We start from the raw sequence: 22,120 nt of genomic DNA, 5'->3' as shown, positions 1-22,120 counted from the left end.
GCCATTTTTTAAATTATGTATGTGTGTGACACTTTGATTTGTGTAATTATTTAATGTTCAGGGTGTTTTTGTTGTTGTTTTTCCTTCTCAGGGTTAAGTGCTGTAGTTTCATCTGTCAGGAGTGCTCTGCTGGAGAGAGGAGGAGGCAGAGGAGGAGGATGAGGAAGGGGTGAAAGAACACGTCCAGTAGTGGTCTGGGAGCTCTTTGTCCTCCAACAACAAACTGGACGCCCGGCCTCAACCCCCTCCCAGCATGCATCTCTTCTTTTACTACTACTGCCCCCTGTTTGTCACCTGTCCTACCGCACCTTCTGACAACCGTCGAACAGCAGCAGCGTCCTTCATCCCTCACGACTTCCTCTTCTTCCCTCCGGCACGCTGGGTGTTTGATGGGGGTGGGGGTGTTTTTCAGCACTGGGTGTGATTCCTTCCTGTGGTCTTTTGTGACACCAACCCTCTTGTCCTCCTGTGAATCCACACTTGTGTGACATAAACACTGCACTGGAAATACAGTATGTAAAGTTTTAAGTAAAATCTATTATCATTACTCTATTATTATGATTATTATTATAATTATTATTACACATTTGCAATTGTATATGTAATTTGTATAATTCAGATGATGCCAGTGGTTTTTAGAGTTAAAGAAAATCGTTTTTTCTCTATCTTTTTAAGGAAGCATGTCCCCCTGCCCCATATTTACAGTGGCTGTTTTTTATTGTGGCTATTAAGTGGAAAATGATATTGGCAGTTTTTGTAATTTGCTTCTTGTATGTTAGCTATAACAGTGTGCCCAAACTCATGGTTAACATGTTTTTGATTGTGCGTTTGCAGTTTTATTTTTTAATGTTATTTTAATTGTATTTTCTTTTTTGTTCTTTTTTTCTTTTTTCTTTTCTTTTTTTTTTTTTTTGGAAGGGGTGCGTCTGATGGGCGTCCATGTAGAGATCGAGCCCTGAAGTGTGTGTATGGGTGTGCTGAGTAAGTGCATGTTAGTCCAGTCACGATAAGTCGGTACAGTTGGAGGAACTTGTTGTTTCTCCCTTGCTGCAAAGTAAAAGACAGGAGAACAGGTTTGCTTAACTGGGCTTCAAATCAAAGCAAACAGCATGCAGCAGGAGTGCTACTTTCCAACACCGGTGACGCCCTGATCTCTAAATGTCTGAGCTGATGGGTGTAAAACGAAGCAGTAACAAGAACATGGACATGAAGAGGTTTGTCTCTGTGACCAGGATGCTTGATTCTAGAGTGATGTATCAAGCTGTTGTAAGAAAAATGTGTCACGGTGAAACCTCTGCTCCAATGAAGGCTATTCATTGCTGGTATTTGAAAAAACACAGATGATTAGGAATGGTTATAAAGTAACTGAAGCTGAGTACATCATAGTGCCTGTTGCCTCTTAGGTTGTTATAAATAATTTCTTTTGATGGGATAATTTGGCTTCTTTCAGGTGAATTATGTGAGGCATTTATTCACATTCAGTATATTACTTACACTAGATTGAGGTCAGCAGGCGGCTAGCTTGGTGAAGCAGGGAGGAGTACTTTTATAGAGGCTGTATTGTACTGGGCTCGATTAACAGCAAAACCCAGTTAAAATGAATTAAAGTTTGCATTATAATTTAGAATATTTCCCAAAAGCTCAAAAATCAAAAAAAAATTTATTTGCTGCACAACAAATAATAATAATGTTCCTGCGACTGAAACTTTACAGTGTTGAAGAAACGCTTGTAGAGTTTCAGGAGAATAACTCACGGCAAGAAACTCAATGTGAATTGGAACAAAGTGCTGTACTAACTTAAATTATTTATGGATTTCAAGACTTTCAAACAGGTTAGAAAGGACCACAATTTATTAAACGATATCAGATATATGTATTTCATCTTATAGTGACCATCTTGTGAAGGTGAATGTGTTTTGTTATAACCAATAATGAATCAGATATGCTGAATATTATTATAGCGTACAGATAATTTCTTCTGAAATAGTCTGGTCAGGGTTGCTTTGACGTGCTGTTTCCTAAACCTTGCTTCTCTCACGAATCTCTGTGAATGCTGGTTCAGCCTTCACCCCACCTGGAGATGGTTTTATTTTCTGGTCAGTGGTGCAGAAAAGGTGTTTGGCGGAGAGATGGGATGTTGGGCGAGTCCTGCTGTTTGCTAGGCAACAGCTGAATATCAGAGCTCTGTGGTCTTTTCTGAACGTGTGAGGTATTTTTAAGTTCCAAAAATGTCGGTGAAAAACAGCAGGTCCTTTTTTCCCCACTCAAAATGACAAAAGCAGTCAGCACATTGAAGAAAGGATCCCGGTAGATGTTTGAGCTTTCTCACTTCCAGAGCCACAGCACAGCACGCTGGTGCTGCAGCTTGGTCTAAACGAAGCACACGCAGATCAGCGTAACGCCCATATCAGCGATGAAGAATGAAGGCTGCGTTTGGCTGGGCGTGTGCATTTTGCTAGTCTTTTGCCACAGGTGCAATATTTATGTGAGTGTGTCTGCACGCATGTACATTGGTTGCTTTCAGTGTGTATTCTTTACAAGCCTGGGAGGATATTTTGGAAGTGTGTGCCGTGTGGATGATGAAATGAGAAGGCTTTTTTTTTTTGGAGGGCACATCAGTCCCCTGCCTTCAGCCCAGGACTGTTTTCATCTGCTTTCTTTCATGTGTTTTTTTTTTCTTTTTTTCATGCTTTTACTCTGTTATTTTGGTTTGTTTGTGTTACAGTAAAGTGTTATCAGCTTTTTATGATATAAAGTGCTTGTGCCAGAGGTGGCAGGACTGAACGGATGGACTTTGCAGCACTGAAAACTGATTTTGTGGAGGTTTGACTTTTCATCAGCTCCACTTTACTTTGCTCATCCACCATTGGCTGCCTTGACATTTGTCTCGCCCCTATTGGTCAGACCAAGATAGAAAAAGACCGCTCAGTCGTCTTGGTGAACAGTCCTCAGGTTTTAATTTATTTTGAATATTTATTTATTTATTGTAGTCGACATTTTTACTGTGCTTTTTTTTTTTTTCTTTTCCTATTGTACAAATCATGCACTTGTGCAAGTGCTGTCTGCAGTTGTTTAAAGAGACGATGCTTCATGTATAAACATGACTGCTTTTAAATGGATAGTACACCCAATCTGCATTCTGCATGTGTTTTTGTGTAACGACCAACATGGTGGAAATGACTTTTGCTTTTTCTGCTGTTTTTCTTCTGCAGATTTACATTTTTTGCTGTTTTACGTTGTCCATTTTTTCCTTCTACTTAATGTCATTACCACTTTTACAGAGTGGGATACATGTTTGCTTTGAAATTCATATGATACAGGACTGTATTTTGTGTGAACTGTCCCACCCAACACTTCGCCTTTTTGATAAGATGGTGAAGATTTTGTCAGATTAACGTTTTGTTTTTTTTCTTGCAGTAAACAACAGAGATGTTGTATCATACTTGTGTCTCATCTAGTAATGATGTTCATGTCTAGTTCAGCCTGTTCTAATACTCAAAGGTTACCTTTGACCACACATATGTGCGTGACCGTGCTAACATGACCCCCTCCCTCCAGAAAAAGAAGAAAAAGCAGCATGTACAGTACAAAGGTGTCGTTCTTCTGTTCTTCTTTGTGTGTTTCTAAACTTTAAAATCATGATGAGATTCACATATTTAAAATGAGTTCACAGTATTACACAACTGCAACTAACAAGCAGAGTAGCTGGCCTTTTTTTCTTTGCATGACAGTCAATAGGACACTTGTTTTTACTTGTTTTTTGGTGTTTTTCTTTTTATTTGGGTTCATTTTCTACTGAATGCTGGTATACTCGACCTTTCTCTATTTTCTCAGCTTTTTAAGTGCATATAACTATTTTTGTCTCCAGATGATATAATGAAGATGATTGTAATGATAAGGAATATTATATATAGATTATAGAACTGAGGATGACTATGAGGAAGTTGACAGTTAAGATGATGATGATGATGATGTGATGATGATTATTTGGCATGCTTCTCTATGGGGCTCTGTGTTGCCAGTGCAGACTGGCTGCCTTTTGTACATAGCTGAGTGACCGTCAGCCCCAAGAGTCACTGCTGCTTCAAAGAGTAAAGATGCTCCAGCAGGGGGCGCTGTCACACAAAATAAAGCACAAACACACACTGAGGCAGCTTGATGCTTCTAATGTAGCTGCAGAATAACTTTAGATCAAACAGACAATCCAGTCAGAGACATCAGCAGTTCATCAGTGTAGAAGAAGAACCAGCTTCCATTCAGATTATTGATCAGAGCTGCACAGTTAGGACTGAAATGACACTGATGCCTCTAATAAATCATCATCTGTAAGAATCATCAAAGGTGAAATAAGGAACAGTGATTCATTGTGCAGCCCTGCATATAAACCACATGAAGTGTCCTCCTCTTGAGGCCACTGTGAGCTCTGCTGCCTTCCTGTTATTTAGTCAGATGAAGCATCACTGAGATGAGCTGGAGCCACTCTGAACTTCTGCCATCTTCTTTTTACAGTCGCTGACTGAGCTGCACTGACAACACTGAGCCGGCTTCTCTTCATAGGGTGTCTTTCATTCTTTCCCCACTCTCTCGGTTTCCAACCTTGTTCCATCATTTCTCTGCAGTTGGCTCTTTCTACTTTCCCTTTGTCTCTTTCTGTCACTTTGGTTTTCTTCTGTATAATAATATTAATCCTCTAGTTCTCGGATTCTTCTGATTATTGCTCTGTTCTCTTACGTGCTTCACGTGTTTCTCTAACTTCAATAAAATGTGTTAAGGTGTTATCAATAAAATGACAGTTTAAATAGAAAGTTCAGCGTCCTTCTGTGTTTACAGACACATCAGACAGGCTTTGATGTATTTTACTGACAGAAAAAAAAGCAGGAGATTAATGAACTTGTTTTTCTGATATTTTCACAATATTTGTTCATCAGGAGAAAAACTTGAACTCCACAGTTAATAAGACTAATTAGTATCAAATACAAATACAGAGGAAATGTTCTCAGCTTCAGTATTTGTATCAAGACTTGCCTGATGAGGTTTTCAAATGTTCAGTGTTTTCATTATAACATCTTCAGTGAGTTTTGTAAATCCTCCATGCAACAATAATAATTAAAAAGACTCAAATTGCTTTCAAATACAGCAGGTGTCCAAAAAAGGAGGAAAAAAAACGTTATTTTTAGTGTTTCAGCCACTGAAACAACCAAAAGATGAACTAGTCAAATTGTTATTTAAATGGTTTTTGATCACTTTTAGTCGCTCCAAATCACAGTGACTAACAGAAAAGTTTCAGATCAGGCTTCTCAGATTTCTGCCTGCAGGCCTGTAGTGACGGCTCTTGACCTTAAATGACAAGAAATGAACACATGACTGTTCTGTGTTTCAGTCATCAGCAGTTCATGTTGTACATTTCAGTTACTCCAAGAGATATTTTAGTGTTTTCTCACATAGAAAGAAATTGATGGGATTGATTAAAGATTGAAAGATGAAACAAATACATTCACAATAATTTACACAAAAATGTAAAATGAACCAAAGGAAAGAAATTCACTGAGATCTCACTGAACTACAATGAAAAGCTCTAAAAGTCTAAAACAGGTTATTATCAGTTGTTTTGGCATCTCCTGCTTTTCCAATATTACACGAATCTCAGTGAAAGTGTCTCTGTGAGTGCAGATGTGAGTCATGTCTTCAGGGTCATAGAAGGACACCTCCCCCCTGTCATAGTCCAGCTGGACTCTGATCCTCTGGAGACTCTTCTTCACTGTCACAGTCTGACCAACAACATCAGGGCTGCACAGTGGGGACTAAAATGGCACTGATGCCTCTAATAAATCATCATTCTGTTTGAATTATCAACGATTAAATAATAAACACAGGTTTTTTGTGCAGCCCTACACACAAACTACATGAAGTTTCCTCCTCTTACTTTTCCTTTTGTCTCTTATTGACACTTTAGATTTCTTCTGTATAATAATATTAATCCTTAAATTCTCTGATTCTTCAGATTATTGCTTTATTCTCTTAGGTGATGCACGTGTTTCTCTAACTTCAACAAGATGTGTTAATGTGTTACCAATAAAAGGACAGTTTGAATACAGTAAGAATTAAACAATAAAAATTAAGAGATCAAATTTTCTTCTATGTTTATACACAAATCAAAACGCAGCCAGACTTTGATATTTTTATTGACAGAAAATAATCCAGGAAATCAGTGAACTCGTGTTTCTGACATTTTCATCATATCTGCTCTGCAGGTGTAAAACAGGAAATCCACAGTTAACAAGACCAAATCCTGAATGTGCTGATGTGATCTGGAATATGAAGTGAGAGTTCACAGAAACACACTGGAACAAACAGCAGCTCCAACTGTACAAATGTTCAACAATTATGAAATAAATGCTTTGGGTCAGTCAGTAGCAAAGAAAACAGTGTCTGTATCTGACAAAGCAATTTACACAGAACTTAGGAACAATAATGAACTTTAGTTTGTATGAATACAACTGAATAAATGTCAGACAGTCAACATTATTCTGCAATGACACATTTTAAAGAAAAACATGGCTGAATTATTATGACAACCTACACAGTTTGGTTTATTTTGCAACATAATGGAGAACATGCTATAAGAAACACATTTAAATGAAGCAAATCACTTAAATGAATCACTGACAGTTAAGTATTAAAAGATGACATTAGGATTATTTAAGTCAAGTCTATTTATCATTTTGAAACCATTAAAACACAAATTGTCACGATGCTGTTATTAGCTGATATGGATCTAAATAACTGATGAAGGAAAGGAAAGTGACATTTATCAGTGCTTGTTCATCAATGTCTGACACATGGAAGTATGTTCAACTTCGCACTGTTTAAATGTGTAAAAACTGTTTCATGAACACCCAATGACTTGAAACTGCTATATATTTGTCAAAAAAGGAAAAAATCAACCAAAAAAAGAACAAATAAATATAAAGTTTTAAGGACCTTCAAACTGAATTTGCAAGAAAACAAAGCAAAAATTACTTTTATCCTTTAATTTTACTGTGTTTTGAAAATGATTTTTATCACATTGTATAAAATGCTTCAGATACAAATCTTTCTTTCTGCAATTTCTTACCTAAAAAATAAAAACAGGAGTTGCCTAAATTGAAAAACAAACAACCACAAAACAAGCTGTAACTAAAAGGATGAGACAAGAGAAAAAAAGTTCACAGAGACGTCGTTGCAGTTTTCAGAGAAATCTCAGTCTGACAGATTTTGATATCAGAGGTTTTGGCGTCTCCTGCCTCTCCAATGTTAAAATATGGGAAGAGTTTCTCAGTGAAAGTGTCTCTGTGAGTGCAGATGTGAGTCATGTCTTCAGGGTGATAGAAGGACACCTCCCCCCTGTCATAGTCCAGCTGGACTCTGATCCTCTGGAGACTCTTCTTCACTGTCACAGTCTGACCAGCACCATTGGTGTATTTTCCACTGCGATGCAATAAACACCAGATTCCAAATTCTGGTGAAACAAATGGCTCATTTTTGTCAACTGACTCTTTAACTAAACCCACAGTCCAGCCAGGATGGTCTCCCACCTCCACGTCCCAGCTGTGTTTCCCTGAGCTGAAGCCCTCAGAGCCAAAAACTTCAGGATAATTAGTGTTTCTCTCTGGATTATCAGGAAGCTGCTGCCCTGTGTCTCCATTCCTCACACTGGTCAGATCATCAGACAGATAGAGATAGGGGCTTGCAGTGTTTGGGTCCAGAATGACAGGACTGAAGTGGACCTTCTCCTTCATCTTCTCCCACACTCTGAAGGACAGGTTGCCCAGGTGTTTGGCCACATCTATCAGTGCTCCTGAGACCAGCTGTGGATCTGACACTGAGCTCTGGGCTCTGCTCTGAGTGTCTTTATAACTGCTGAGGAATGGCACGCTGTGTTTCTGCAGCTCTTCTTCAACAGCAGAGATGCTGTCTGACAGAGAGGAGATCTGCTCCTCAATCATCTTCATCTCTCTGCTGATAGTCCTCCCCTTCTGCTCACCTTCCTCCCTCAGAGCTGCCAGTCTGGACTCCTCTTCCTCTCTCAGGAACTGCTGGAGCTTGTTGAACTCTGCTCTGATCTGCCTCTCTGTGGACAACAGCTGCTTCTTGGAGTGTTGAATCACTTCATTGTATGTTTCCTCCACTTGTTTGTATTTGTTCCTCTTGTCCTGCAGAGACTTTAAGTCAGATTTCAGCTGCTCCTTCAGGTCACTGACTGCTTCTTCTACAGGAACCACTTTGTGACTCTGGTGGAGAGAAAAGTCACACACAGGACACACAGCTCTGTCTTCATCCTCACAGTACCAGTAAGGGACGTCTGGATGTTTATCACACACCACCTCCTCCTTCTCTTCCTCCTTCTCGTTTTCTGTCTCAGGTGAGCTCTCACTCTGCCCCTTAGCAAAGGAGTCAGCAAGTTCTTTCAGAGCAAAATTCATGGATGGTTCATCCTTTGAAGATTTTCTTTTACAAATGGGACAGTTTTTGTTTTTAGTTTGTTCCCAGAATTTCTGCAGGCAGCTTGAACAGAAGCTGTGGCTGCAGCTCAGAGACACAGGATCTCTGAAAGTCTCTGAACACACGTGGCAGCTCAAGTAACCTTCTAAAAGCAATTTCTCAGCCATCCCTGATAATTTACAGATTACTTAAAGGACAAGACTCACCGAAATACAGTCACTCTGACTTTTGAACAAAATTGTATTCGTCAGTACAGATCCCAGCCTTTACTGTAATGCGTTCCCGGGTGATCGTGAAAGTGAATCTTTAGGTTTCATTTACTCTCTTATGGGTGGAGCTGATATCAATGACCCCGCCATTTCACTCTGTCACCACTAGATGGCGCAGTTTTTCAGAGTGTTAAAGAAATACTGCATCAGACATGCTCATACCTGTCTGTGTCTGTGAACTTGTGCAGAAATACTGTTCAGTTGTGCTGCTGTTTTAAAGGCAGGTTAGACACTGAGCAGGTCAACAATCTGTGGCAGGGTTAAAAAAGTAGAGACAGACAGACAATTTTGGATCATCAGTTAACCTAACCTGCATGTGTTTGAACTGTGGGAGGAAGCCAGATTACTCGGACTGAACCCACAGAGACAGAGGAACAACATCTAAGCTGCAGAGAAAAACCCCACCCTGAATAAACCCAGGAACATGTTGTTGTGAGGTGACAGGACTCACCACTGCATCACTCTTCACTAGGATTAATCTGAAAATGTTCTAAACAACATGCAGTGGTAGGTAAACTCTAAAGAGTGCTGTGACATTATTATTATTTTTTATTTTTTTTTGCCAAACCAGCATTTTATCCAAATAAAGGTTTAAAGACCAATAATTTATTATTTGGGAAAGATGCATCACTTCAAAGTATTCAATTCAATTCAAAGTAATATCTTTAAACTGGACTTACTGTCCAGTACAACCTTCAGGTAACATGAAAATATTATGTTTAAATTTTCTGTCAAAGACATTTATCTATACAATATAGAATAGAAGGTCCCGTGATGACGTAACTGCCTTCATCACCTGGATATCTGGGAAGATGAACCAGTCCTTTCACTTGTGACACCACCATGAAACTGCAGTTTCTCTTTACATGTCTAATCCTTGTAGCCAATTTAGATACCAACAAGTCAGATGAGGCATCACTGAGATGAGCTGGAGACACTCTAAACTTCTGCCATCTTCTTTCTCCAGCCAGTGACAACACGGAGTCAGCTTCTCTTCTTAGGGTGTCTTTCACTCTTTCCCCCACTGCCTCTGTTTCCAACCTTAGTGCATCATTTCTCTGCAGTTGGCTCTTTCTACTTTTGTTATGTCTCTTTTTTTCATTGTGGCGGGGCCTGATCTGCAGTGCCGCTGCAGGTGAGGCAGACACATCAAAGCGGCATCCACAATCACGCCTCTCCGGCATAAACCAATGAACTGAGTCCAGAGTGAATGTTGTTGTTGTGTATGTGTGGCTGGCAGCAGGGAAGCTGCAGCTGCGGGGTGTTGTGACAGCAACCGTGCAATAAAAGTGGTTAAAGATGCTGAAAAGCATAAGTGTGTCATCGGGTCTGTCGTGGGTTGTTTACTTCCACCTCATTTTTGAAGAAATCTCATCGGACACATTTTGATATCAGAGGTTTTGGTGTCTCCTGCTTCTCCAACCTCAAAAAATGGGAAGAGTTTCTCAGTGAAAGTGTCTCTGTGAGTGTAGATCAGAGTCATGTCTTCAGGGTCATAGAAGGACACCTCCCCCCTGTCATAGTCTTTCCCTTTGTCTCTTATTGTCATGTTGGGTTTCTTCTGTATAATAATATTAATCCTCTAGTTCTCTGATTCTTCTGATTATTGCTCTGTTCTCTTACATGCTTCACGTGTTTCTCTAACTTCAATAAAATGTGTTAAGGTGTTATCAATAAAATGACAGTTTAAATAGAAAGTTCAGCGTCCTTCTGTGTTTACAGACACATCAGACAGGCTTTGATGTATTTAACTGACAGAAAAAAAAACAGGAGATTAATGAACTTGTTTTGCTGATATTTTCACAATTTTTGTTCATCAGGAGAAAAACTTGAACTCCACAGTTAATAAGACTAATTAGTATCAAATACAAATACAGAGGAAATGTTCTCAGCTTCAGTATTTGTATCAAGACTTGCCTGATGAGGTTTTCAAATGTTCAGTGTTTTCATTATAACATCTTCAGTGAGTTTTGTAAATCCTCCATGCAACAATAATAATTAAAAAGACTCAAATTGCTTTCAAATACAGCAGGTGTCCAAAAAAGGAGAAAAAAAACGTTATTTTTAGTGTTTCAGCCACTGAAACAACCAAAAGATGAACTAGTCAAATTGTTATTTAAATGGTTTTTGATCACTTTTAGTCGCTCCAAATCACAGTGACTAACAGAAAAGTTTCAGATCAGGCTTCTCAGATTTCTGCCTGCAGGCCTGTAGTGACGGCTCTTGACCTTAAATGACAAGAAATGAACACATGACTGTTCTGTGTTTCAGTCATGAGCAGTTCATGTTGTACATTTGTTACTCCAAGAGATATTTTAGTGTTTTCTCACATAGAAAGAAATTGATGGGACTGATTAAAGATTGAAAGATGAAACAAATACATTGACAATAATTTACACAAAAATGTAAAATGAACCAAAGGAAAGAAATTCACTGAGATCTCACTGAACTACAATGAAAAGTTCTAAAAGTCTAAAACAGGTTATTATCAGTTGTTTTGGCATCTCCTGCTTTTCCAATATTACACGAATCTCAGTGAAAGTGTCTCTGTGAGTGTAGATGTGAGTCATGTCTTCAGGGTCATAGAAGGACACCTCCCCCCTGTCATAGTCCAGCTGGACTCTGATCCTCTGGAGACTCTTCTTCACTGTCACAGTCTGACCAACAACATCAGGGCTGCACAGTGGGGACTAAAATGGCACTGATGCCTCTAATAAATCATCATTCTGTTTGAATTATCAACGATTAAATAATAAACACAGGTTTTTTGTGCAGCCCTACACATAAACTACATGAAGTTTCCTCCTCTTACTTTTCCTTTTGTCTCTTATTGCTACTTTAGATTTCTTCTGTATAATAATATTAATCCTTAAATTCTCTGATTCTTCAGATTATTGCTTTATTCTCTTAGGTGATGCACGTGTTTCTCTAACTTCAACAAGATGTGTTACCAATAAAAGGACAGTTTGAATACAGTAAGAATTAAACAATAAAAATTAAGAGATCAAATTTTCTTCTATGTTTAAACACAAATCAAAACGCAGCCAGACTTTGATATTTTTATTGACAGAAAATAATCCAGGAAATCAGTGAACTCATGTTTCCGACATTTTCATCATATCTGCTCTGCAGGTGTAAAACAGGAAGTCCACAGTTAACAAGACCAAATGCTGAATGTGCTGATGTGATCTGGAATATGAAGTGAGAGTTCACAGAAACACACTGGAACAAACAGCAGCTCCAACTGCACAAATGTTCAACAATTATGAAATAAATGCTTTGGGTCAGTCAGTAGCAAAGAAAACAGTGTCTGTATCTGACAAAGCAATTTACACAGAACTTAGGAACAATAATGAACTTTAGTTTGTATGAATACAACTGAATAAATGTCAGACAGTCAACATTATTCTGCAATGACACATTTTAAAGAAAAACATGGCTGAATTATTATGACAACCTACACAGTTTGGTTTATTTTGCAACATAATGGAGAACATGCTATAAGAAACACATTTAAATGAAGCAAATCACTTAAATGAATCACTGACAGTTAAGTTTTAAAAGATGACATTAGGATTATTTAAGTCAAGTCTATTTATCATTTTGAAACCATTAAAACACAAATTGTCACGATGCTGTTATTAGCTGATATGGATCTAAATAACTGATGAAGGAAAGGAAAGTGACATTTATCAGTGCTTGTTCATCAATGTCTGACACATGGAAGTTTGTTCAACTTCGCACTGTTTAGATGTTTAAAAACTGTTTCATGAACACCCAATGACTTGAAACTGCTATATATTTGTCAAAAAAGGAAAAAATCAACCAAAAAAAGAACAAATAAATATAAAGTTTTAAGGACCTTCAAACTGAATTTGCAAGAAAACAAAGCAAAAATTACTTTTATCCTTTAATTTTACTGTGTTTTGAAAATGATTTTTATCACATTGTATAAAATGCTTCAGATACAAATCTTTCTTTCTGCAATTTCTTACCTAAAAAATAAAAACAGGAGTTGCCTAAATTGAAAAACAAACAACCACAAAACAAGCTGTAACTAAAAGGATGAGACAAGAGAAAAAAAGTTCACAGAGACGTCGTTGCAGTTTTCAGAGAAATCTCAGTCTGACAGATTTTGATATCAGAGGTTTTGGCATTTCCTGCCTTTCCAATACTGAAAAATGGGAAGAGTTTCTCAGTGAAAGTGTCTCTGTGAGTGCAGATGTGAGTCATGTCTTCAGGGTCATAGAAGGACACCTCCCCCCTGTCATAGTCCAGCTGGACTCTGATCCTCTGGAGACTCTTCTTCACTCTCACAGTCTGACCATCACCATTAGTGTATTTTCCACTGCCATGATTTAAACACCAGATTCCATATTTTAGTGAAACAAAAATCTCTCCCTTCCTGTCAACTGACTCTTTACTTAAACCCACAAGCCAGCCAGGATGGTCTCCCACCTCCACCTCCCAGCTGTGTTTCCCTGAGCTGAAACCCTCAGAGCCAAAAACAGTGGGATACTTAGTGTTTCTCTCTGGATGATCAGGAAGCTGCTGCTTTGTGTCTCCATTCCTCACACTGGTCAGATCATCAGACAGATAGAGCCAGCAGTTTGCAGTGTTTGGGTCCAGAATGACAGGACTAAAGTGGACCTTCTCCTTCATCTTCTCCCACACTCTGAAGGACAGGTTGCCCAGGTGTTTGGCCACATCTATCAGTGCTCCTGAGACCAGCTGTGGATCTGACACTGAGCTCTGGGCTCTGCTCTGAGTGTCTTTATAACTGCTGAGGAATGGCACGCTGTGTTTCTGCAGCTCTTCTTCAACAGCAGAGATGCTGTCTGACAGAGAGGAGATCTGCTCCTCAATCATCTTCATCTCTCTGCTGATAGTCCTCCCCTTCTGCTCCTCTTCCTCCCTCAGAGCTGCCAGTCTGGACTCCTCTTCCTCTTTCAGGAACTGCTGGAGCTTGTTGAACTCTGCTCTGATCTGCCGCTCTGTGGACAACAGCTGCTTCTTCATGTGTTCCCTCATTTCATTGTATGTTTCCTCCACTTGTTTGTATTTGTTCCTCTTGTCCTGCAGAGACTTTAAGTCAGATTTCAGCTGCTCCTTCAGGTCACTGACTGCTTCTTCTACAGGAACCACTTTGTGAGTCTGGTGGAGAGAAAAGTCACACACAGGACACACAGCTCTGTCTTCATCCTCACAGTACCAGTAAGGGACGTCTGGATGTTTATCACACACCACCTCCTCCTTCTCGTTTTCTGCCTCAGGTGAGCTCTCACTGTGTTTCTTAGCAAAGGAGTCAGCAAGTTCTTTGAGAGAAACGTTTATAGATGCTTCATCCTTTGAAGATTTTCTTTTACAAATGGGACAGTTTTTGTTTTTAGTTTGTTCCCAGAATTTCTGCAGGCAGCTTGAACAGAAGCTGTGGCTGCAGCTCAGAGACACAGGATCTCTGAAAGTCTCTGAACACACATGGCAGCTCAGATAGTTTTCAAAAAGTGCGACTTTCTCTGCCATTTTCCAGGGTTTGGTTTCAATGACTCACCGAAATACGACCTCTTTGCTTGATAATGCCGCCAAATTGTGCTCTTCGGTACAGAGCGCAGGTTTTAATGTGAAGGCGTCTCCAGCGTTGTCGACAATGAGTTTAAGTTTCATTTACTCTGTTAGGGGCGGAGCTGATAGTAATGGACTTGCTATTTTATTACATTCTCACTAGATGGCGCTGTGTCTGTGATATAGATGTTGAATACACCACCAGACTACCGCCGATAGTCTCTATGCTTCAGAGAGAAATGTGACTGAACCAACATTAATATGCGTCGCTTTTTAAATTCTGGTTTGAACTTAGGCTGCACTGAGCTGTCATTAATAAATGCTTCTCTTGGGGACGGTCATTGATCCTCTGGAGACTCTTCGTCACTCTTAGAGTCTGATAAACAACATCAGTGTATTTTCCACTCTCATAATTTAAACACCAGGTTCCAGTTTCTGGTGAAATGAATGATTCATTCTTGTCAGCTGACACTTTTATTAAACCCACACTCCACTCAGGATGGTCTCCCACCTCCCAGCTGTGTTTCCCTGAGCTGAAGCCCTCAGAGCCAAAAGCGTCGGGATACTTAATGTTTTTCTGTGGATTGTCAGAAATCTGCTGTTTTTTTAAATCCAAGTCTCACACTGATCAGATCATCAGACAGATAGCGACAACAGTGTGCAGTGTTTGGGTCCAGAATGACAGGACTGAAGTGGACCTTTTCCTTCATCTTCTCCCACACTCTGAAGGACACGTTGATAGAATATGATACCCATTTACACAAAAATTAAAAATAAACCAAAAATAAAAACCAAAAAACAGAAAATTACTGAGATCTCACTGAACTATGATGAAAACTCCCTTAGACTGTTTTGGCATCTCCTGCTTTCCAAATATTAAACGTGTCTCAGTGAAAGTGTCTCTGTGAGTGTAGATGTGAGTCATGTCTTCAGGGTCACAGTCTGACCAACAACATCTGTATGTTGTCTATTGTTATATTAGAAACACCAAATGTCTAACTTTGGTAAAGCAGGATATTCTTCCTTCCTGTTAACTAAGCCTGTAATTCTATTAACTTTTATTTATATGATGCTAAATCAGAACAACATTCGCCTTAAGAAGTTTTATACTGTAAGGGAAAGACCCTACAATAATACCAAGAAAACAGAGAAAATCCCAACAGTCGTATGACTCTCTATGATTTTGGGCTTTGGCAACAGTGGGAAGGAAAAACTCCCCTTTAGCAGGAAGAAGCCTCCAGCAGAACCAAGTTCAGGGAGTGGGCAGCCATCTGCCACTTGTAGTCAAAGTAAAAACAAATAAAGGAACAAACATAATCAAACAGAAAGTCCAGTCAGAGACATCCGCAGTTCATCAGAAATTGAACAGAGGCTGTTTGTGCAGCCCTGCACATAAACTACATGAAGTGTCCTCCTCTTACTTTCCTTTTATCTCTTATTGACACTTTTGGATTTCTTCTGTATAACACTATTAATCCTCTAGTTCTGTTTCCTCAGATTAGATGCTTTATTCTCTTATATGCTACACGTGTTTCACTAACTTCAAGAAAATGTGTTAAGGTGTTATCAATAAAATGACAGTTTAAATAGAAAGTTCAGCGTCTTTCTGTGTTTACAGACACATCAGACAGGCTTTGATGTATTTATTGACGGAAAATAATCCAGGAAATCAGTGAACTCGTGTTTCCAACATTTTCATCATATTTGCTCTGCAGGTGAAAAACAGGAAATCCACAGTTAACGAGACGAAATCCTGAATGTGCTGATGTGATCTGGAATATGAAGTGAGAGTTCACAGAAACACACTGGAACAAACAGCAGCTCCAACTGTACAAATGTTCAACAATTATGAAATAAATGCTTTGGGTCAGTCAGTAGCAAAGAAAACAGTGTCTGTATCTGACAAAGCAATTTACACAGAACTTAGGAACAATAATGAACTTTAGTTTGTATGAATACAACTGAATAAATGTCAGACAGTCAACATTATTCTGCAATGACACATTTTAAAGAAAAACATGGCTGAATTATTATGACAACCTACACAGTTTGGTTTATTTTGCAACATAATGGAGAACATGCTATAAGAAACACATTTAAATGAAGCAAATCACTTAAATGAATCACTGACAGTTAAGTATTAAAAGTAGACATTAGAAGCACAAATTGTCACGATGCTGTTATTAGCTGATATGGATCTAAATAACTGATAAAGGTAAAGAAAGTGACATTTATCAGAGCTTGTTTATCAATGTCACATCTATTTTATACTGATTAAATGTTTAAAAACAGTTTCATGAACACTTAATGACTTTAAACACCTTCAAACTGAATTTGCAACAAAACAAAAAATGTTACATTTATGATTTTGTTTTACTCTGTGTTTTGAAAATAATTTGTATCTTATTGTATAAATTGCTTCAGGTGCTAAATTTTTCTTTCTGAAATTTCTCTCATAAAAAATAACAACAGGAGTAGCCGAAACTGAAAAACAAACAACCACAAAACAAGCTGTAACAAACAACGAGAAAATTTGAAACAAGAGAAAAGAAAAAAGAATTCACAGAGACGTCGTTGCAGTTTTCAGAGAAATCTCAGTCTGACAGATTTTGATATCAGAGGTTTTGGCGTCTCCTGCTTCTCCAACCTCAAAAAATGGGAAGAGTTTCTCAGTGAAAGTGTCTCTGTGGGTGCAGATGTGAGTCATGTCTTCAGGGTCATAGAAGGACACCTCCCCCCTGTCATAGTCCAGCTGGACTCTGATCCTCTGGAGACTCTTCTTCACTTGTAGAGTCTGACAAACAAAATTAGTGTATTTTCCACTGTTATGCCATAAACACCAGATTCCATATTTTGGTAAAGGAAAACGCTCTCCCTTTCTGTCAACTGACTCTTTAACTAAACCCACAGTCCAGCCAGGATGGTCTCCCACCTCCACCTCCCAGCTGTGTTTCCCTGAGCTGAAGCCTTCAGAGCCAAAAACATTGGCATACTCAGTGTTTCTCTCTGGATTATCAGGAAGCTGCTGCTTTGTGTCTCCATTCCTCACACTGGTCAGATCATCAGACAGATAGAGACGGGGGCTTGCAGTGTTTGGGTCCAGAATGACAGGACTGAAGTGGACCTTCTCCTTCATCTTCTCCCACACTCTGAAGGACAGGTTGCCCAGGTGTTTGGCCACATCTATCAGTGCTCCTGAGACCAGCTGTGGATCTGACACTGAGCTCTGGGCTCTGCTCTGAGTGTCTTTATAACTGCTGAGGAATGGCACGCTGTGTTTCTGCAGCTCTTCTTCAACAGCAGAGATGCTGTCTGACAGAGAGGAGATCTGCTCCTCAATCATCTTCATCTCTCTGCTGATAGTCCTCCCCTTCTGCTCCTCTTCCTCCCTCAGAGCTGCCAGTCTGGACTCCTCTTCCTCTTTCAGGAACTGCTGGAGCTTGTTGAACTCTGCTCTGATCTGCCTCTCTGTGGACAACAGCTGCTTCTTCGTGTGTTCCCTCATTTCATTGTATGTTTCCTCCACTTGTTTGTATTTGTTCCTCTTGTCCTGCAGAGACTTTAAGTCAGATTTCAGCTGCTCCTCCAGGTCACTGACTGCTTCTTCTACAGGAACCACTTTGTGACTCTGGTGGAGAGAAAACTCACACACAGGACACACAGCTCTGTCTTCATCCTCACAGTACCAGTAAGGGACGTCTGGATGTTTATCACACACCACCTCCTCCTTCTCTTCCTCCTTTTCTTTTTCTGTCTCACATGAGCTCTCACTGTGTGTCTTAGCAAAGGAGTCAGCAAGTTCTTTCAGAGCAAAATTCATGGATGCTTCATCCTTTGAAGATTTTCTTTTACAAATGGGACAGTTTTTGTTTTGAGTTTGTTCCCAGAATTTCTGCAGGCAGCTTGAACAGAAGCTGTGGCTGCAGCTCAGAGACACAGGATCTCTGAAAGTCTCTGAACACACATGGCAACTCAAGTAACCTAAAAGCAATTTCTCAGCCATCCCTGATAATTTACAGATTACTTAAAGGAAAAGACTCACCGAAATACAGTCACTCTGACTTTTGAACTAAATTGTATTCGTCCGTACAGATCCCAACCTTTACTGTAATGAGTTCCCGGGTGATCGTCGAAGTGAATCTTTAGGTTTCATTTACTCTGTTATGGGTGGAGCTGATATCAATCACCCTGACATTTCACTCTGTCACCACTAGATGGTGCAGTTTCTCACGGTGTTAAAGAAATTCTGCATCAGACATGCTGATAGCCTCTCTGTGTCAGTGAAGTTGTGCAGAAATACTGATCATTCACGCTGCTGTTTTAAAGACAGGTTACTCGGCAGATCAACAATCTGTGCCAGGGTTAACAAATAGAGATAGTCAGTTAACCTAACTTGCATGTGTTTGAACTCCCTTCCAATCCACTCCGTTCAGTCCGACCTCGCCTCGTATCTGCTCCTCCTGGAATCAGAAAGACAAAGAAGAAAAACAACCCTATGTAGCCTTGATCATCTAATATTATCCCTCAGCTGATTTTAAGGCCCAGTTCAGGGCATCTTGTTTGGACTTCCTGACCTAGAAAGACTTATTCTAACCATTATCAGTGTATGTGTAAGCATGCAGCAAAAAAGGAACCTCAAGCGATCTACATCCACGTCAATATTTCAGCAGGCATTGCGCCGGACGAAGCTTATGGCCCTCAAAACACAGAGAGCCAACTCATTCATGAGCACATTTGCATTGTGTATAAATAGAATAATTAAAACAGCTTTATCAAATAATTTAAATAAATAATCAAGGATTTACAACCCTAACAGGTGACAGGACTCACCACTGCATCACTCTTCACTAGGATTAATGTGAAAATGTTCTAAACAACATGCAGTAGGTAAACTGGTAAAGTCTGAGGTGGCATGATTTCTTTTTTTCCCAAACCAGCATTTTATCCAAACAAAGGTGAAAGATGCACCAGTTATCAGTTTAATATCTTATTCTCTGTTCTGAGAATATATCAAACAACCAAGCCTGAAACTGATCAGATAATTTTTAGAGACTTTATTCCGCCTAAATGCTTTTTCTCAGTTTATAGTGTGTTTGGTTTCCCTGTTCATTAGAAATCATTAATAAGAAAAGAACATTTGTTACATTATAGCTCTTAGTATGTACTTTGTGTCATCCGCTTCATTAAGGTGGCAGTTACTTTTTTCAGGGTGAGCAGCTTTGTTGTATCGCACTCATGTTTCATTCCATAAAAATGTTTGTCTAGTTCAGCCTGTTCTAATACTGCACGGTAAAAGATTACCTGAAGGCATTTCTGCATGCTAATGCTAAACAAACATGACCTGAACTGAATGTTGTAAAGTGCATGTAATTATTTTTAACACAGCATGAAATAATACAGATAATGATAGGGATGTTTTTGTTAATATATATTACTTTGATAACTACTGTTGACAGTAATAACAATGATGATGTGATAAATATTATTTCTCATCCTTTTTCTACATATCTGAGTAAAGTAAGAGTGCACCAACTGTACTACTTCATCCACCATCTTTGATGTTGCAAAAGTCTCAGAGAAATGTAAAACTAGAACTGTTTCAGTACCATCTCTTCTTGTCATGACGTCTCTCCTGCTGCCCAGGACCTGATGTATCAGTCTTTAGGGATGCCTCAGTCTACCCTGCAACAGTACAAATCACATCATAGAATATGCGCATGTGCTGCCTACACTACCACTGGGAAACCATGATCTTCAGCAGGCCTGGGAATCAATGACCTGGTCCACTCACTCACTCTTCTCTATACAATACAGAACAGAAGCTCCCATGATGACGTAACTGCCTTTGTCAGCTGGATGCCTGTGAAAAATAACCAGTCCTTTCACTTGTGACACCACCATGAAACCTCAGTTTCTCTTTACATGTCTAATCCTTGTAGCCGATTTAGATACCAACAAGTCAGATGAGGCATCAATGAAATGAGCTGGAGACACTCTAAACTTCTGCGATCTTCTTTCTCCAGTCAGTGACAACACTGAGACGACTTCTCTTCATTCACTCTGTCCCCCACTGCCTTTGTTTTAGGGCTGAACGATATATCGCATTTGACATGATCAAGTGCAATTTTCTAACCGCAAAGGCTGCGATTATACGCTGCGATTATACTCCGTTTACGTGACATGCGCGAGTAAAACATGTGATATGATCAAACGAGATTGTCTAACCACAGAGGCTGCACTCTGGTCACGTGACACGGGGAGCAAAGTTTTGAAACAGTCTACCGAGAGTGAACTAGCAAGCAAAGCTGTAGCCTACACAATGGCCTCAGGTTCAACAGAACCAGAGCCTGCGGGGATGCTAGTACCAAAGAGGAATGGAACATCAGCCGTGTGGGAATATTTTGGGTTTAAAACAGATGATGTCGCACAGAGTCAGGTACTGTGTAAAACCTGTCTTGGTAGAGTTTCTACATCTCGCGGAAACACTACGAATTTGTACCAGCACCTTAAGACTCGGCACAAAACAGAGTATGGTAGATGTATGGCTAAAAAATCTAGTAGTGTGCAGAATAAACCTAGTAACGTTACTCGGCAAGGATCACTGACCGAACTGTTTGACGGTGTTACGCCATATGAACGCACTTCAAAACGGCACGTGGAAATCACCAAAGCAGTAACCCACTGCATCGCGAAAGACATGATGCCCGTCAATACGGTGACCAAGCCTGGGTTCAATAATTTGGTAACTACACTGGATAAGAGGTACAGAATGCCCTCCCGCACGTATTTCAGTCAGACTGCAATACCCGAGCTACATATGCAATGTAGGCGGAGGGTCGCAGCGGAGTTAAAGGCTGTTGAGTTTTTTGCGGCGACAACAGACATGTGGTCAAGCCGTACAGCAGAGCCCTATCAAAGTCTGACGGTGCATTACATTACCGAAGACCTCCACCTCGAAGCTCGCAGCCTACAAACGGCCTACTTCCCCGAAGACCACACAGGGGAAAACATTGCTGCTGGCCTGAGAGAGGGGCTTGCGTGTTGGGATCTCCCTGAAGACAACCTTGTCTGCATAACGACGGACAACGCGTCAAATATGGTGAAAGCAGCACAGCTGAACGAATGGACCAGTCTCCAGTGTTTCGGACACAGATTACATCTTGCTATTGGTAAGTTACTGCCGTGAGAGAGAGAGAGAGAGAGAGAGTGTGTGCCTGTGCATGCATGTATGTGCGAGCCTGTGTATCACTCTCTCCTACAAACACACCACACTATTATTTATCTTGTTCTTTACTGCTGTTAATTCTAGATATGTTATGTCAACCCCACCCTGATGTACCCACCTCTTCTTATGTATTTTCTTTTTTGTTTTTGTCTTATGGTCTTATGTTCTTGTATGTCATGATGTATGTAACAATAGCTTTGGCAACACTGTTCCCATAGTCATGCTAATAAAGCAACTTTGAATTTGAGAGAGAGAGAGAGAAATGGTGAAACCTTGCATCATAACTGCAATTGTATGTCTAACACTAATTTTACTTTTTACTTTATTTTTTTTTTCCCTCCAGAAAATGCAATCAAAGATGGTAGCGTATCAAGAGCAATTGGGCTGTGCAAGAAGTTGGTGGGGCACTTCTCGCACAGTTGGAAGAAAAAGGCAGCTCTCACTGAGGCACAGAAGGAGCTTAAGCTTCCTGAGCACTCTCTCATTACTGAGTGCCCTACAAGATGGGGGTCCAAAGAGAAAATGATTGCCAGAGTGCTGGAACAGATGAAAGCCATATCGCAGGTATTGACAGGTGACCGAC

The 22,120-nt window shown here is 39.8% G+C and overlaps 4 protein-coding genes across 36 annotated transcripts in view; 1 reads left to right on the top strand and 3 right to left on the bottom strand.

Annotated features, from left to right (window-relative positions):
• The window catches only part of camk2b1 (calcium/calmodulin-dependent protein kinase (CaM kinase) II beta 1), an 80,941-nt gene extending 76,136 nt beyond the window's left edge, over positions 1-4,805 (top strand). For all 32 annotated transcript variants that reach the window (XM_076891151.1, XM_076891148.1, XM_076891145.1 and 29 more), the window contains one exon: positions 92-4,805. The gene's annotated coding sequence lies outside the window, so the exon portion shown is untranslated. The remainder of the gene's footprint in view (positions 1-91) is intronic.
• Positions 4,806-6,164: 1,359 nt separating this feature from the next.
• Positions 6,165-8,850, bottom strand: LOC143421526 (E3 ubiquitin-protein ligase TRIM35-like). Its single transcript, XM_076891152.1, has one exon. The coding sequence runs from the start codon at positions 8,646-8,648 to the stop codon at positions 7,206-7,208; it is 1,443 nt and encodes a 480-aa protein (XP_076747267.1). The 5' UTR covers positions 8,649-8,850; the 3' UTR covers positions 6,165-7,205.
• Positions 8,851-11,795: 2,945 nt separating this feature from the next.
• On the bottom strand, positions 11,796-14,414 carry LOC106677003 (E3 ubiquitin-protein ligase TRIM35). The gene has a single exon (XM_076891134.1). It carries the CDS (start codon positions 14,271-14,273, stop codon positions 12,837-12,839), a length of 1,437 nt encoding a protein of 478 aa, XP_076747249.1. The 5' UTR covers positions 14,274-14,414; the 3' UTR covers positions 11,796-12,836.
• Positions 14,415-15,946: 1,532 nt separating this feature from the next.
• LOC143421525 (nuclear factor 7, brain-like) lies at positions 15,947-20,265 on the bottom strand. 2 transcript variants are annotated; one of them, XM_076891132.1, is made up of 2 exons: positions 19,919-20,265; positions 15,947-18,772 (listed from the first exon to the last, which is right to left on the bottom strand). In XM_076891132.1, the coding sequence occupies exon 2, from the start codon at positions 18,313-18,315 to the stop codon at positions 16,873-16,875; it is 1,443 nt and encodes a 480-aa protein (XP_076747247.1). In that variant the 5' UTR covers positions 18,316-18,772; positions 19,919-20,265; the 3' UTR covers positions 15,947-16,872. The 2 variants fall into 2 exon arrangements, with proteins under 2 accessions (XP_076747247.1, XP_076747248.1); XM_076891133.1 differs by lacking the exon at positions 19,919-20,265 and adding an exon at positions 19,512-19,614.
• Positions 20,266-22,120: the final 1,855 nt, after the last annotated feature.

Source organism: Maylandia zebra, linkage group LG12 (genome assembly GCF_041146795.1).
Source record: "Maylandia zebra isolate NMK-2024a linkage group LG12, Mzebra_GT3a, whole genome shotgun sequence".
NCBI classification, from domain to species: domain Eukaryota; kingdom Metazoa; phylum Chordata; class Actinopteri; order Cichliformes; family Cichlidae; genus Maylandia; species Maylandia zebra.
This window is presented reverse-complemented; position numbering and strand designations above follow the sequence as displayed.

Excerpts from the sequence above, each read along its gene's own strand:
- LOC143421526 (XM_076891152.1), bottom strand. The coding sequence starts at position 8,648 with ATGGCTGAGAAATTGCTTTTAGAAGGTTACTTGAGCTGCCACGTGTGT.
- LOC106677003 (XM_076891134.1), bottom strand. The coding sequence starts at position 14,273 with ATGGCAGAGAAAGTCGCACTTTTTGAAAACTATCTGAGCTGCCATGTG.
- LOC143421525 (XM_076891132.1), bottom strand. The coding sequence starts at position 18,315 with ATGGCTGAGAAATTGCTTTTAGGTTACTTGAGTTGCCATGTGTGTTCA.